Source organism: Malus domestica, chromosome 13, assembly GCF_042453785.1.
Source record: "Malus domestica chromosome 13, GDT2T_hap1".
Classification (NCBI taxonomy): Eukaryota; Viridiplantae; Streptophyta; class Magnoliopsida; order Rosales; family Rosaceae; genus Malus; species Malus domestica.
In genome coordinates, this window is record NC_091673.1 from 23,534,025 (window position 1) to 23,550,782 (window position 16,758).

The 16,758-nt window shown below is 36.7% G+C and overlaps 2 protein-coding genes across 2 annotated transcripts; both read left to right on the top strand.

Annotated features, from left to right (window-relative positions):
- Positions 1 to 866: 866 nt before the first annotated feature.
- Positions 867 to 13,659, top strand: LOC114820473 (isoamylase 1, chloroplastic). The gene is made up of 18 exons (XM_070811186.1): positions 867 to 1,368; positions 1,688 to 1,870; positions 2,077 to 2,169; positions 3,242 to 3,394; positions 4,259 to 4,350; positions 5,211 to 5,352; positions 5,436 to 5,543; positions 6,587 to 6,672; positions 7,313 to 7,384; positions 7,474 to 7,600; positions 8,424 to 8,510; positions 8,974 to 9,066; positions 9,196 to 9,351; positions 11,008 to 11,091; positions 11,677 to 11,757; positions 11,850 to 11,932; positions 12,017 to 12,134; positions 13,108 to 13,659. Exons 1-18 carry the CDS (start codon positions 985 to 987, stop codon positions 13,369 to 13,371), a joined length of 2,406 nt encoding a protein of 801 aa, XP_070667287.1. The 5' UTR covers positions 867 to 984; the 3' UTR covers positions 13,372 to 13,659.
- Positions 13,660 to 15,216: 1,557 nt separating this feature from the next.
- Positions 15,217 to 16,694, top strand: LOC114820474 (uncharacterized). The gene is made up of 3 exons (XM_029091148.2): positions 15,217 to 15,667; positions 15,787 to 15,979; positions 16,066 to 16,694. Exons 1-3 carry the CDS (start codon positions 15,527 to 15,529, stop codon positions 16,428 to 16,430), a joined length of 699 nt encoding a protein of 232 aa, XP_028946981.2. The 5' UTR covers positions 15,217 to 15,526; the 3' UTR covers positions 16,431 to 16,694.
- Positions 16,695 to 16,758: the final 64 nt, after the last annotated feature.

The following is a 16,758-nucleotide window of genomic DNA, read 5'->3' on the forward strand; positions in this document are numbered from 1 at the left end:
TTTATTTACAAAATTTAGAAGCATATTCATTTTTTTTATTTCAGATGTTGGTGAAGAATCAGTATACATATAAACTAAAAAAGCGAAACTGAAACATCTGAAACACTGAAATTGTTTTTTCTCAAATTGGAACACTAATTTTTTTGTAAAATCAAGTGCAAAAAGCACTTGATAATGTATGCATTTTTGACAGTTTTCCGAAAGTGTCTCTTGCAAAAACAAGTGCAAAAACACTTGATAATGCATTCAAAACTTTGATAATGCATTCATTTTTTACAGAGTTTGAAATATAATCATGCAAAAAGAACAATTTTGAGTAGTAGAAAAACCTTTGAAACACTGATATTCTGGAAATCCGGCTAAATGAGTGTATCACATACTAAAAATCCGGCTTGAAAGTGTCGGAATCTATGGAGATTTTAGGATTTTTTTTTTGTGAAAGTATCTTTTGAGTGCTAGTGTTTGAAATGATAGGTTTGGGGAAGATGAAACTGTCAGTTCGCGGTATTGAATAAGGGAAACCGGTTCATTTTTATGTTTTTTTGTCGTGTAGTGGTTAACTTGTCCATTTATTAACAGCTATAGTCGAGGGGCACGAACCGTAATTTGGTAGGTCTTTTTCTTTTTGGGTTGGGCTTGGGTTTCTGTTATTGGATTTTTTATCGCTCCTTGAAATGTTTTAAAAATTGTGGAGTTATTTGAAATATGGTATATATTTTTTTCTCTATATATAAGACTCCCATATTAAAACCTAAGAACTATGATAAAAACTTGAAAAAAACATAAAATTTTAATCAATAAAGCAGTAAAAATAAAAATGATATCCTAATTTCTCCTATTAAATATCCACCCAAACAAAACGTGGCTCCAAAAACTCAAACAAATCCCAGACCTTGGGAAATGATAGAGATAAAAGTATCTCCTCGCTAAAATCCATTCCAATCCAGACCAAACAAACAGGAGGAGTCTCTCACTGATGAGCCAATGGCGCAACAGCAGCTAACCAAGTGCAGCACCTGGCCCACCGCTCCCAATCTCCGTCTTCCCCGCCAAAACCCCCAGCGCTTTGCCTTTCCTAATGCCGGGCACCGGAATCCCAATCAGAAGAGTTTGAATTGGCGGATGCGAGGGTTTGGCGGTGATGCTCCGGCGGTGGCGGTGAAGGCGAGTAATGGCGGGGCAGGGACTGAGCTGGCGGAGACTGCGGTGGTGGTCGACAGGCCGAAACTGCGTCGTTTTCAAGTGTCCGATGGGTATCCGAGTCCGTTCGGTGCCACGGCGCGTGATGGCGGGGTCAACTTCGCCGTCTATTCCGGCAGTGCGGTTTCCGTCACTCTCTGTTTGATCACTCTCTCCGATTTAGAGGAGGTAAATCATAAAGTGAACAGTTTGTTGCCGATTTCTAGTGCTGCTGTTATATTTTTTTGTGAGGATTTGCTTTGTCGGTGCCCAAAGCCTGAAAGATTGCTTCTTTTAGTGGCAGTGCATTTTTGTATTAGTTCTACTTAACTGAACTTAAATTGATACTCAGTTGGTTAAGAGCATTTTCCCTTGCATTCGATGTCCCGAGTTTGAATAGCCCCTCCCCAATATCTATTGTTTATAAAAAGATTGAAACTTGTGGAGTTTCTTAACTTGTGCTACGTAAATAATTGATTAACTAATCATTGATATGCATTTGATGTAGGATATAGTTACTGAGCAGATTCCGCTTGATGCTTCGACCAACAAGTCTGGAAATGTGTGGCATGTACTTCTCAAGGGAGATTTCAAAGATACCCTTTATGGTTACAAATTTGATGGGAAGTTTTCGCCCGAAGAGGGACACTACTATGACTCTTCTAGAATTGTATTGGATCCTTATGCAAAGGTTATTAACCTCATTGAGCGGCAATGCATCGTTTATTTATTATTTCATTGAATTGTGCGGTTTCTTATCCGTATCATAAAATAACGAACATGGTTTGCTTCTATAGATGAGTCATATAATTCATGCATTGGTTTTAATAACTTGTTTTTGGTTTTAAATTTAATGTATGGGGACTCATATATTATTTTAATTTTAAATTTGTCTAGGCAGTTATCCGCAGAGGAGAATTCCGCAAGCTAGGTCCTGATGGTAACTGCTGGCCTCAAATGGCTGGAACGGTACCTTCTTTTAATGATCAGGTCCTTTAACCACAAATACTGTCGTAATTTAAATTTGGGAACAATTCATCACACCTGCTTTCAGATGTTATATCTTTGCTTCAGATTTTCCACCTTTTGACTTGGAATTGTTTTTTTTTTTCCTTTGTTCTGTTAGAAGGACTTAATACTTTTGATTTCAGTGGAAAAATAATTTGAATATGATGAGACAGAGAGAAATAAAGTATCTCTTTGATCTGTGTACTTTCCCTTATTCTTATGTGTCAGTTAAGGTTGCATGTGTGAATTTTTACATATCTTCATGTAAATTTTATAGTTTAAGTTTAGTTAAAATGTGAATTCAGTTGTTTTGAGTTGGATCCGGCAGTAGATGTTGATCATTTAATTTGGAAAACCTCATGAAAAATTTATATTTAAGTTTCATAGAATTCAATTGGGTGTCTAATTGGTGAATGGCTAATGGATTGTGTACTAAATGAATTCCATGACTTTAAAACTTTTGTTCTAAACAAGCAGATTCATTGGAAGTTAAATGCACTGATGAATTCATCTCAATTTAAATGAATTCTTGGTCTCTTCTCAAATATAGGGTAATTTAAATATATGGGGGAGCCTCTATGCCTGCCCTGTCATAGGCCTCAGATGCCTGAAAATATTCTGATCAAGTTGCATTTTCCAGTTTTTCTAGGTTGGGGGTGGGATGAGGAGATTATAATTTAGATTATTTTTGCATTCTTAGATGTAAAAAAAGAGAAAAACCTAACTTTCCCTTTTCAAAGCTTGTAGTTTTCAGGTAAAGTTACAAATTCGGTATCATTCCCATGATTATTAAATTTTTTTTTTTGTTTTTCCCTAGAGGAACCTATAGCTGGCCTCTTATTTTTAGTTTCTCTAATCTTTTCATCGCAATATTTAAATAACAATGTCAAAATAAACCTGTAACTTCTATTTTCCACTCTCCTGGAAATCTTTTTAGGAAAGTCAGTTCAACAGAATTAATTGTAAACAACACTAAATTTGCGATAAATCATTTTGAATTTGTTTTCTATGATCCGGAATATTTTCCAACACTGGTTCTTCCCTTTGATTTCAGTTCGACTGGGAAGGAGATTTACCACTGAAGTATCCACAAAAAGACCTTATCATATATGAAATGCATGTGCGTGGGTTCACAAGGCATGAATCAAGTGCGACTGAGTTTCCTGGTACATACCTTGGTTTGGTGGACAATCTTGATCATTTAAAGGTCAGTTCAGAGAAATTTTAGGAAAATTCTGAAAAATGCTTCCTAGGGAAGTTTATTTCACTATGTAGGGTGGTATGTATTTTTATTTCTATTATATTGTAATTTGTAAACAAGAGGTCGCACTTGGTGCGATGGCAAGTGCCTTCGCCCATGAGCGGTAGGTCTCGGGTTCGAGACTTGGGAGCAGCCTCTTCATAAATGGGGGTAAGGCTAGCCGACATTCACCTCTCCCAGACCCTGCGTAAAGCGGGAGCCTTGTGCACTGGGTACGACCTTTATAATGTAATTTGTAAACAATCTAGTGTTGTGAGCATGCACGGTGCATTGGAAGCCCATTGGACATATGACGACTGCAGTTAGGAACTTTGGTCATGTTGAAGCCAATGCCTTTTTGGTGGCACTTATTAACCTAACTTTGATTAGAGTTGAGATTGGGCAATGCGAAAATGATCAGAAGTTCAGAACTTTTCTGTCCCTCATGAAAAATATGCCATTGTTAATTACTAATATAAGGTGGTCTTATTTGGAGCATGTGACTAGTATTCACTTTACCATGAGCCATCAACCAAACAAAAAGGTTCACTTTTATGTTTTAGTTGGGAAACAAAATGTTTTTATTTGTATAAGAATGTTTACCAGAACAAAATTACATGATAGTATCTATTTAATGACTTTGTAGTGCATTCCCAAATAAAGAAGAATCATCATTTCATCTATATAAAAGATACGAGGAATAATCTTTCTTTAATCACTTAAATGTTGTTTTAATTGTTTATCTACTACATAAGTGTTTAGCATGGCAATCATAAGATAATGTGATCATACATGTTAGTGTGTTCTTACTAGGTTTTCTTTGTTTTGCAGGAGCTCGGGATCAACTGTTTAGAGTTAATGCCATGTCATGAGTTCAACGAGTTGGAGTACTTCAGCTACAATTCTGTCTTGGGTGACTATAAGTACAATACTTCTATCTTCTATGCACATTGTATTTTGAAATTATTTAAGAATGGGAACAACAAACAAACTCCAGAAATGCAAGAAAGTAAGCCAGAATATAAAAAATATTAAGAATGAACATGGTTCAGCTATATGCTTACGTATACGTGGCACCAAAGAAAAAATCCCAACTATATAAATAATGGGTACAACAAAATATATCATCAAGCCTCTAGGTTGAAGGCTTGACGAACAAAAAGAAAGAACAGGAAAACAAAAGAACACTCTCATCTCATTTCTTCTCTCTTTCACACACCTTGCCTTTCAATATTCTCTCACTCTAACTCCTTAGGTGGTGTTCTGAACATTGTTCTCTTGCTTACTGATAAAGGTAAATGGGTAGAGTGACTCTTTTTATATAGCTGTGGTAGTGGCTTCATCAATTAGGAAATCTAATCCTTTAGACTCTACTCCATTTGGGATCTAATCCATTAGGAAATCTACTCCATGTGGGAATAGGCTTATCCTCATAGATGATTAGTTCTAATGAGTTAAGGAGACTCATCATGGGATGGACAACCCAACACATTGTTTTCTTTAGGTGTATGCCAGATAACGATCTAGATTGTAACCCGAAACAAATCTTTTAAATCAAAATCTATAAGACGCTAATTCTAGAGTATAATCGACTCATGGGTGCTTTTTACTATAAGATTACATACACCCTCCTGTGAAAAACCTTCGCAATGGGGCTGAAATTTTCAACCTTTTTTTTTTGAAGTCTGAAATTTTTAACTTTTGACTTCCTAGAATCCCGAGGAAAGGATTTTGGTTCCTTCAACCATATATTTTGTAAAAATCAATTTTTATTTTTCTTCAGGGTAAATTTTTGGGGATACTCGACTGTCAATTACTTTTCACCAATGATAAGATATTCATCTGCTGGCATACGTAATTGTGGCCGTGATGCAATAAGTGAAGTCAAGTTTCTTATTAGAGAAGCACATAAACGTGGAATTGAGGTGATATGCAATAGTAATATTATTCAGAATTTTTTTATGTGATATTTTGTTTGAAGTTTTCTAAAATAGTTCTTTAAAATTAGGTGATCATGGATGTCGTTTTCAATCACACAGCTGAAGGGAATGAAAATGGTCCCATTTTGTCTTTTAGAGGTGCTGATAATAGTGTCTATTACATGCTTGCGCCTAAGGTATAGCTCTGAAATTAGTAATGTTTTCTGTGTTCTTTGGCTTCATACTCTCTTTGAAAACATTATTTTCCTCAGGTAGGAAATCATATGCTTCTCATATTTATGGTTTTCTCCTTTGCTGAATCTTGTTCAAAACTTTAAATGTTATGGTCCTTGAATCTAGTTGAGGACAATTTTAAGGCTTTGAACATGGCGGGTTTATGTGCTATTACTATTTCTGTTGTTCCATGGTAATTGGATCTTTGCCATAATCTTGTGTGCGTCTATTGTGTGCTTTGTTTTGCTGAAGAAAAGCATGCTTTTGTATGATGCAAGTAGCTGCTTTCCTCTCAGGGTGAAGTTTCCTAATTTGTAGTGAATTTGGTAGCAGAGCAGCTAGGTTTTGTCCTCTATGTATGTCTATCAAGTATCAACCTTATTTAGCACAAAGGAAAGAAAGTTTACAATCTTTTTAAATTTCTTCGTATTTAATAAAATTTAGTTTATAGTTTTTTTATGCAGAATAAAAAACAGCACAAACTGAAGGAAAAAAGGGAGACATATTTTCTAAGTTTTTCTTAAGGGAATGATGTGCACCCTATTGCTTGATGTAAATTTGTTAAAAACACAAGTGTTTTACCAGTCTCACAGTCTTGTGTTGGACCAATTGGCACCTCACTGCCCATAGTAGCTCGTTTAGTTTTATCAGTATCATACTTATCCCCTTATTTGGTTTTTCCTTCCAGAGATTTCTTCTTTCTATGAGTACATTTTTCTTGAATTACATAGCTGTTATGTGGTCAATCTGAAATGAAGCAGCAGAACATTATTGTGCTGTTACATTTTGGATATTGATCTTTAAACATATACCTTATATGCGGTATTGAATTGGAAGACCATAACAAGGTCAGGTTTGCGTTGCATGCCCCAGACCTAGAGTCCCATTTGTGTCGTAAAATGAAGAATTCTGTGACATTTTTCTCGTGCCATTTTTTTGATTTGATGTCTCTTCATTCATATGCTGTGAACTCAATCTATTGTCCCTTTTTTTTTTTTTTTAACAGGGAGAGTTCTATAATTATTCGGGATGCGGTAACACATTCAATTGCAACCATCCTGTTGTGCGCCAGTTTATTGTAGACTGCTTGAGGTAGAATTTCCTGAATGTTCAGTCTCAATTTTATCAGATAGAATTTCTTATCATTTGAAATATGCATTGGTGAATTTGATGTGGAACCTATTTATAGCTCCCTGAGATAATCTGCATTGCATAATTACATTGTGAGCTCTGAGATCTAAAGTTGTGTAATAGTCATGTAATTGTGTCATTCCATAACCCAAGTGTGCTTCTGAATCATGTCATTGTCTCTATATGACAATCTCCCACTGTAATTAATAATTATTAGGGAAAGGAACTAGCAAATTGCTGTTCTTATAAGCTCAGTTATTCCATGTTTCTGAAAGAGAACAAATTTGTTCATAGTTGAAAACTCATATGCTAGTTGGCTATATATTCCTTTTACATTTTATAAGTGCTTTGATAAGATATTGGGCACCAGATCAGTGTGATGTCTTGCCACTGCTATATCTGAATGAATCTTGCCCACTTTTTTTCTTCTTGTTGTTTGTTTTCTATCTTCACTTCTATCATTTTTCTGAAAAACTGCAACTCTATCCTTTGTTGTTTATCACTTTTTGATAATTTTGGTGTCATATCTATTGATCATCCTCTCCTACTTCTATTCTCCAAATGGTAGAAAGGTCATTTTTCTTTCTTTTCTGTGCAACAGATATTGGGTAACAGAGATGCATGTGGATGGGTTCCGCTTTGATCTTGCTTCTATTATGACTAGGGGTAGCAGGTTTTCTGCCAGATGCTCTGTTCTGAATCAGTTTATACTGGACACTGGTGTTCATTTCAGTCCTTTTATCTTTGCTTCTTTGTCCACAGTCTCTGGGATGCAATTAATGTATATGGGAGTGCAATAGAAGGTGACTTGTTGACAACGGGAACCCCTCTTGCTACCCCACCATTGGTTGACATGATAAGTAATGACCCAATCCTTCATGGAGTGAAGGTTCTTACTTTAAACCTTTCTTAAATATAAATAAACATTTGCTATCAGTATTTCTAAGATTTCCAAGGGTCATTTGAAAATGAATTAGCCTCTTTGATACTTTAAAATTTCGTGCTGAGAAAAAATTAATTAGACGTCTCCAACTGCATCAACATCCCTATGTCTACATTCTAGAACATAGAAACTCCAAATACAGTTGGGTTTTTAGGGGTGACCCGCTATTAGAATCAATGCCTTAGAAGATATATGAGACGTAACTCACCTTGGTCAAGTTTTCAGAAACCCATTTAGTTCATTCTGTTCTTAATCAGTTTGGAATGGTTATTTCATCAAGTTTATCTCTTCATGCCATGAGTTGTCAATTTAACAGTAAATTTAAAAGGGCTACACTTAGTTTTGTTCTTATTAATCATCAATCTGCCATAAAATAGTTAATAGACATTTATAAGTCAAGTGTAAGTTTTATTTTTCTCTTAGAAAAGGGACTAGCCAAACATGGCCACTCCATAGCAAGGTGCTGCTTTAAAATTATGTAACATATACCTTTGTGCTTCCTGGAGTATCCCTTTTCCTTTGTTTTACTGAAGTTGTTTTGAATTTTCCATAATAATTCCTCGTCATTTTTGTATTCTTGTTTCTAGAATTTTCTTGAGCTATTGTGATCCGCACAAAAATTTAGCTTAGTGGTTTCCATGAGTTGATCCTGCATATGAATTTAAATTTTGTTAGTTTCTCCAGCTTATTGGAAATTACTATTACTAGTGTGCTAGTATCAAGGTTAAGTGACCAGGCTTTCCTTGCCTATTTTTTGGTTCCCAAACAGCTTGTAGCTGAAGCATGGGATGCAGGAGGCCTGTACCAAGTTGGCATGTTTCCTCACTGGGGTAATTGGTCAGAATGGAATGGGAAGGTGTGTTAATACATTATACTGTTATAGTCATCATTTCAATTAACCCAAAGTGATCGAGATAAAGAACATTATTACAGAATAAAAAACATCCACTTGTTCTTCAGGTAAGAAAGTCCTAATAGACCTGATCTTCTTTTCCACACTATCATCATAACTATGTCTAATTATTCTATTATTTGGGCACTGGCATCTCATACTTTCGGCCAGTTGACGTCTCACTAAAGTCTAACCAACATTGCATTAATGTGTTCGAGACAGAAACATTTGGCTTTACTTAAAAACCTTTTTTGTTGTCTGGTGTTTTAACTCTTGACCTTATTCTCCAGCATCTTTGAGTCCTGAAACCTGCTGATAGGACTGTGTGGTCTATTTTATAGATTAGTCATAAAGCCAGTTATGCAATGATATTGTTTGACCTTGATATTTTAGTTTGATACAATTTGTAAATTCCTGTAACTTTCAGTATCGTGACACAGTGCGGCAGTTTATCAAGGGTACAGATGGCTTTTCTGGGGCTTTGGCTGAATGCCTTTGTGGGAGCCCCAACTTATATCAGGTAATTCAAGTTTTTCCTGTCTCTTTTGACAATGACTAATAAACCTTCTTTGAGAATTCTATCCTGGTATGTTGAACATTTTGTATGCGCTTCTCTCTCTCTCTCTGACACATTATTTCTTTGGACCAGGAAGGGGGGAGGCCATGGAGTAGTGTCAATTTTGTTTGTGCACACGACGGTTTTACTTTAGCTGATTTAGTAACCTATAACAACAAACATAACCTGGCAAATGGAGAAGACAACAATGACGGAGAGAGTCATAATAATAGCTGGAACTGTGGACAGGTGAATATTGATAAATATGTATTCTGTGATGGTTGGATTTAACCTTTGTTTGATGCTGATGGCAGTCTGTGTGATAAGGTTATCACAGCTGTAATCCTTATGATCAGGCATGCTAAACTCTTAAGGTCTAAAATGTCTCATCTGGCTCTTTGATGACATATATCCTGCACTTATGTCTTAATAGTTTTCTTTCCACTCATATTCTACCTCCTTTTCTCTTACTTTTTTATTTTCTCATTTATCCTTGAGGCGGCAAATCGATTATTCTTGCTTTTAGAAGGTTGATTACCCTTAAAAAGGGAAAGATGTTTATCATGTGTTTATGGGACATAAACTCCACATCACATCTGTGGGGTTTTTTTTACCGTCTTATTATCCCATTGAACAATTAAAGGGGTTATCTTAAAAACTAGACCCTTGGCCAGCCCTACAGAAATGGATACCTTTTGTGCATGTATCTTAGATTTGTACTTCATGGTTGTGTTACTACGTTTAGACACTAGTTGTCGTTCTGTTTTTTAACCCAACTATGGGCTGGTTTGGTATTGCTGTGCTTTGAAAAAAAGCTGCTGTGAGAATAAGCGGCTGTGCTGTGAGAATAAGCGGCTGTGAAATAAATCAGCAGAGTGTTTGGTAAACTTTTTTGTAAAAGTGCTTTTGGAAAAAAAAAGTCTGATAGTGGGTCTTTTCATTAAAAGAGCACTGTAGCTCCATGTGGTTTGAAAAAAAACCAGTTTTCCAAAGCTGCAAATAGCAGCTTCAGCTGTTTCCTTTGATTTCAGCTTATTCTCACAGCAGCTTCCAAAATAAGTCATTTTTTTTTTCAGTTTACCAAACACCTAAAACCCTCACAGCTTTTTTTCATGGGTGCTTTTTTTTTAAGCACATCACTCCCAAACCACCGCTATGTAGGGGGCTTTTCACATATAAGCCTCTCATAACATCACAATCTAGAGAAAAACACTACAAACCTTATTATTTAGCAATGTTTTAGAAGGCTCGCCTCAGGGCGCACCTAGGCATCCTCTGAGGCTGGGCGTAAGGGTTGCCGCCTCTGTTTTGAGGGAGTGGGCGGAAGGCGTTGCTTGAGCCGCCTAGGCGCGCCCCAAGACTTTTTTTTTTAAGTTTTTAAGTTTTTCTCCCAAACCCAAAATTTTGGGTAGGGTTTTAACTGCCTTATACCTCTTCCTTGCACTATCGTCTCTCTGCCTTTTTTTTTTCTTCTGATTTTTATTTTTTTATATAATGGATATGTGTGCTATCTGCGTGCATTGTTATATGTGTGCTCATTGTGTTTTTCATCCTCTATTTTATGTATATATAATATAATATATGTATATATATGTGTGTATATATATGTGTGTATATATATTTATAATATATGTGTGTGTTTAGGGTGATTATTGATTAATAATCTTCTTCTTTTTTAAAAAATTTAGGTCCCGTGAGGCTTTGCCTCACGCCTAGGCCGGGCTATCCCTTAGATGCCTTGCCCACGCCTCACGCTTTTAATACATTGTTATTTAGAGAAAAACCCAACTTACTTTGTAACACCAATGGATAGATGAGGGCTTTTTCTCGGATTGAGCTCTTGAAGTGTTTTTGTTATAAATTTTAATGGTGTGGGGGTGTTTTTTCCAATTTACTATTATTTAGGAGGGAGAGTTTGCAAGCATTTCGGTGAAGAAATTGAGGAAGCGACAAATGCGGAATTTTTTTGTCTGCCTCATGGTCTCCCAAGTAAGATGCTGTTCTTATTACTATTTTATTGAAACGAGGTTCAGTTATAGTTCATTTTATACTATGACTCTTCCTTATTATAGCATGTGTGTCGGCCTTGATTTCAGTTATAGTAAAGCGAGTCTAAGTTTTATTTTTTATTATATCTTTTAGTTTCTTAAAGATTTCTGGACAACATTTTCAATTAACTGGGAAGGGTCATGTGCATCCATGAAGTTCATGGACACCAAAATAGTAGGGCATGATAATTGGTGTGTTTTCAGTGCAAGGAAATAAAGGAGAAATAGAAATTAGTGCTATACAGCTAACTTGGTTTCCTATTGAATGGTGTTGATCTTTACTTTCGTACGACCCTACCAGTGTCGAATGGATCCTGCTGAATTCTCATTCTAAAAATAAAAGAAGAGCCTGAATTTGTACATTAACTTGATTTTGCATCTTGTAGTTTTTGGAGCAGAATTCTATATTGCCCTGCAGATATTGTTTAAATTCAGGCACTTTCTAGGTAGATTGTGCTGAGGATGTCGCATACTTTTTTGTCTGCTTACTGACTACATTAATTCAATTTTTTCTTCTATTTATCAGGGTGTCCCAATGCTGTGTATGGGTGATGAATACGGCCATACAAAAGGAGGAAACAACAACACATATTGCCATGACAATTATGTATTTTTCTACACCTTGTCAACACTCTTTCTGTCATACCCTATTTTTATTTTATTTTATTCATTTTTTTTATGGTTGTTTCTGTGCTGTAGATTAATTACTTTCGGTGGGATAAGAAAGAAGAGTCCTCATCAGACTTTTTCAGATTTTGCTGCCTCATGACCAAATTCCGCCAGTATGTATCTACATTATTGGTTGGAGGTAATTATACTTTGCTTTCTGATTGATGTCTTGTATCTCCTCACTGTGAATTATGCAGGGAATGCGAGTCACTTGGGTTAAATGACTTCCCAACAGCAGAGAGGCTGCAGTGGCATGGTCATGCTCCAGGGGTGCCAGACTGGTCTGACACAAGCCGCTTTGTTGCCTTTACTCTGGTATTAACCACCCTGACTAATGCAGTTTAAAATCAAATTTTAATTCTCGTACCTTGTTTATTGAAATGGGGATAAGTGGAAGATTTCCATGTTCCAACTTCCACAGTGGCCTTATGCCCTTGTGTTACATAAAAGTCTTAACTTGCAAGGAAGTACCCTATGAGACATATCATGTAACTGGTTTATCCTGGGTTCTTCTGAATGCTCCCATTCTCAAATACATACCAAACACTCTTCCAACTGGTCTGCCCGTTTTCCAACATGTAGAAATCAAGGCTTGAGCCCCAAAAGGAGCCTTGGCACCCCTTTTTGTAGGTCTCTAGATTAAGGAGCCATCGTCCTTGATCACGTAGGGCGTTTGACCACATTAGTGCGTTGCCTTATAATATGGAGACCAACTCTATTGATCTTTAGAATAGACTCAAACCTAAAGGAGAATACCTGTGTTTGTATGATACAAATGCACTGATGCTTGTGTAAAAGTATGAACAGGTCAGACCAGGGTTACAAGAATTGCAATGAAAAAGTTTGTATAGAAATAAAAAAAATAACAAAAGTGCAACGATAAGTTATTTTTTTGGATTTTATCATAGTTTTTTCATGTATTTGTGCCGGACTACACCCAATTTGCAGGTTGGATATATAGTGGCAATCTAATAAATCAATAATTAGGTCCTCAACTTACGTCTTCATTAGATGGCCATAGATATATAGCTTGGGAGATAAGATGAATTCTTGTTTGAATGTATGGTCGAGGTTGACAGTCTAAGAACACTTTTGCATAGGCTGTATGACAAAAAGTGTTTGTCCTAGCATGCACACCTCTTAGAAAGTGCCACCTTTAGCAGCATCGTAGGAGTAACCGATTTTCTGTTATTGTTGGGGTTAATAGTTTCTCTTTTGTATCTTATTGGGTTGTTTTAATTGTCAATGTCTGCTACTACCTGGTCCGTGACTCTAAGTGTGAATCCAGGTGGACTCTGTGAAGAGAGAGCTGTATATTGCTTTCAATGCCAGCCACTTAGCCGTGACCATTTCTCTGCCAGAGAGGCCTGGATACAGATGGGAGCCCTTGGTCGACACCAGCAAGTGCACACCATTTGACTTCCTTTCTAGTGACGTCCCAGAAAGAGATACCGCAGTTAAGCAGTATGCTCACTTTCTCGATGCCAATTTATATCCCATGCTAAGTTATTCTTCAATCATCCTATTACTCTCTCCCGTTGAAGATTCTTAGCCTAATAAAAGCACCGGTGCAGAATCAGTATGCCTTGCAGATTTTACGACGAGAGAAACTAGTGCATGTTTAAATGCTTGTATTATCAAGTGGGAGTCTGAAACAAATTATAGAAATGCAGCAAATAGTAGAGTTTGCAAGTAGTAGAGATTTAGTGGAAATAGTTTGGAGAGATCATGTTCTGGTTTCTGTGCGACGGCTCAAATATGAAGGGAATGTGTACTGTTTTTACGTTATTCCTGTCGAATATGTTTGCCTTGTGAATAAAGTTATCGGAGAAGTTGGTTATTACTTGGTGTCCGCTATGACTTGCATAGCATTTTTGATGAATCGGTATTTTGGGTCATGAGAAACTTATACTTCACTTTCTTTTGCCGGTGTAGATGATCATATTCTTAAAGCAATTCAAGAAGGGATGTGATATCCACATCCTATTTTACGTCTCACACATTTTTTTAATTTTTGGCCGTCAAATCAGATGAATTGAAGAAGATCAATGGATAAAAATTATCAAGGGGTGTGTGAGAAGTAAAATGAGATGTGTTGATAGCACACCCCTTCAAGAAAGGATAAAAAAAATTGACAAATAAAAAAGCATAAAAATTAATGAATACTTGCAATGTTGAAAAAGGTTGTCCCATCGTCAATTTTTTTCTCTCTTAACAAAAACGGGGAAAGTAAGAACAGAAAAAGAGAGATCTCTTTACAATTTGCAATTTTTTAGTGTACACGAATAACTTTTAAATGTGAGTTACTGTCGAGCCTTGTTAAGGCTTAGTTTGATATTGTTGTACTGTAAAAATAATCACTGTTAATAGTGGTGTGGGATTATATGTTGTGAAAAACAAAAAAGGCAATTTGTAAACTGTATTTTTTTATAAGAAATGATAGTATCTATATTAAGGGCGTGGTGCAGTGAGTTAAGCGTTATAATGGACTACTTGTTATAATAATATGGTTCAACTCGCCTTTGACGAGTATTAAACCTAATACCTCTCAACTACAAGTGAAAAAAATACCATCAGACGGTCATATTTTAGTAGTGAGTAAACTAAATTCATTGAACGTTTCCGTCTCTTCTGATTTTGATATGCGCATAAACTGAAGTGAAAGCACCACCCCAACTGCTTTATAAGTTTAGCTTGAAACAACTTTATCACACCACACCTTTAACAAACATCTTAGCAATTAAGAAACTTTTGAAAAAGGTTATTCCAAAAAAGTAACCCCAAATTGGCACTAAGTTTGACTGTCTGAGGTGTAGCTTTGGGATTTGCTAAGCCTTTTGAGGTCCAATAATTCTGTTCACTACCTCATTTGTTGAGGATGTGAGTGTAAGTTTTATTTTCTGTTTACAAGTAAAAAAGAATTTCATTAACTGAGTTCTTCTAGTTTAAATATATTAATATTACAATTACTAGTTAGTAGTTATATATATATATATATATATATATATATATATATTTTTTTTTTTTTTTAATTACCATTGTCTTAATGATTCAATTTTAAAATAAAAAAATGCTTTAAAATGTTTTTGTTTATTGATTGCATTTCGATTTTCATCTAATATAAGTTAGATATTAGATTAGACATCGACGATATTAGAATCCACGCTGTCATATGAGGGCAAACACATTTCCACCATTGTGGTAAAGAGCCACTTGCTTCGACAACCAACATTTAGTCAACTTTATTACTAATTTTGGATGAGAATTCTAGATAACCGCACGATATACGATGAACAGATAAGATGCAAGAATCTCTAAGATCCTCGTAAAGAGAATGGAAATCCAAATCCCTAATTTTCCAGTTCTAATAATTGTTATTTACTATGGCCCATGGGCCACACTACAGGTGCCCATAACTAGCCAATGAAATCCAGACACCCACATGGATTCTTTTCAATTTTGTCTTCTGGAGAAATCTAGACACCCGCAGAAACCTACCTCTGTCTCTCTCTCTCGCTCTCTCTCTCTCTCTCTCTTTTTACAGAGACTGCAAACTCTTCAATTAAGTCTTAAAGTTCCAGACTTTCAGGTCGTCTCTGCAAATCAAATCCAAAATTCCAATCGAATCCTCAACAATCACAGAGTTCAACAATAACCCAAATCTCCATTTCTGCAGAATCAGAAGCAGAGTGGCAGAAATCTCTCACATGGAGGACTACTTTGTCTCAGACCGAATGCTGATGAAAACGATGAAGAAAAAGAGGAAGGAGGTGGAGGAGCTTGACCAAGTCAACGAAGACTTCTCCGACTTCTCTCTTTCTTCTCCCGCCAGAAAGATTCGCCGCCTGGTATGTAAAAACCCCATCTTTTTGTTTGCTTTCTTCACTTCAATTTTCGACCCAATTCTGTTGAATGTTTCAAATTTTCTGACTCAATGTGTTGTATGTGTGAAAATTTGGTAACTTAGGATGCTCATTTGCCGCCTATCATGGAGGAGGAGGAGGCGGAGTTTGCGGTGGCTCCGAATCAGGTGAAATTAGAAGCTCCAGTTATCGAGGAGTTGCCGTCAGAAAACCATGAGAAGGCCATTGTGCTCTTCAAGCCTGTCAGTTGCCCTCCCGTCTTCTCTCTTCGTTCCGATTTGATTTCCGGCTTCAAGGGTACGCATTTCAACTACCCGTTTGGATTTCCTGACGATTTCTGTCTCAAAATTTCGGAAATTTGATGTTTTATGGGTTTTCTCCAGACCAATTTCTGTGCTCCAGCCATTATGATCTGAGACAATCAGCAGAGGAAGATGACGAGACGGTGCAAAACAAGGCGAATCGATGTAAAGCTGTTGTTCCATGGGTTCCAAGCCAGCTTCCGCCTGTGCCATCAATGGAGGTTTCGCAGCAATCTGAGGCCCCGGGAGAGCTGATGGAGGCTGAAGAGATGGGAACAGCAACAATGGAGATTGAAGAGGAGAGCACAGAAGGACAAGGCATGGCTAACGTGTATGGCGGGGGTATGTGGACGAGTAATGAAGGGTTTCCTGAGTGGCAGCAGCAGCATTGTATGATCCCACAGCCTCCACAAAACACCACCACACCTATCACTTGGTTCCGATGAAGACCGGAAGGCGGTGGGGTTGGAATTCGGGTAGTGCGTCATTTTTTTGGTTGCAGATTTCGACTAGGTTATATGATATGTATGGTAACAACTAACAAGGAGGAGATTGTTCCTTGTTTTAGAAAATTGATTGGGAGGTGTTTTGCTGTGTGAGTAAACACCAGAACCAGAAGGTAGTGTTGTAATGTTAACAGCGGGAGAGCAGTGAAGGAAAATGATTTGTATGTTAATTATGGCTTTAATGATATCCAGTTCAGCGCATAATCTCAAACAACATGCACATCACTTGAATTTTAACACAATTTGATACAAACAGTAACGGGTGGGG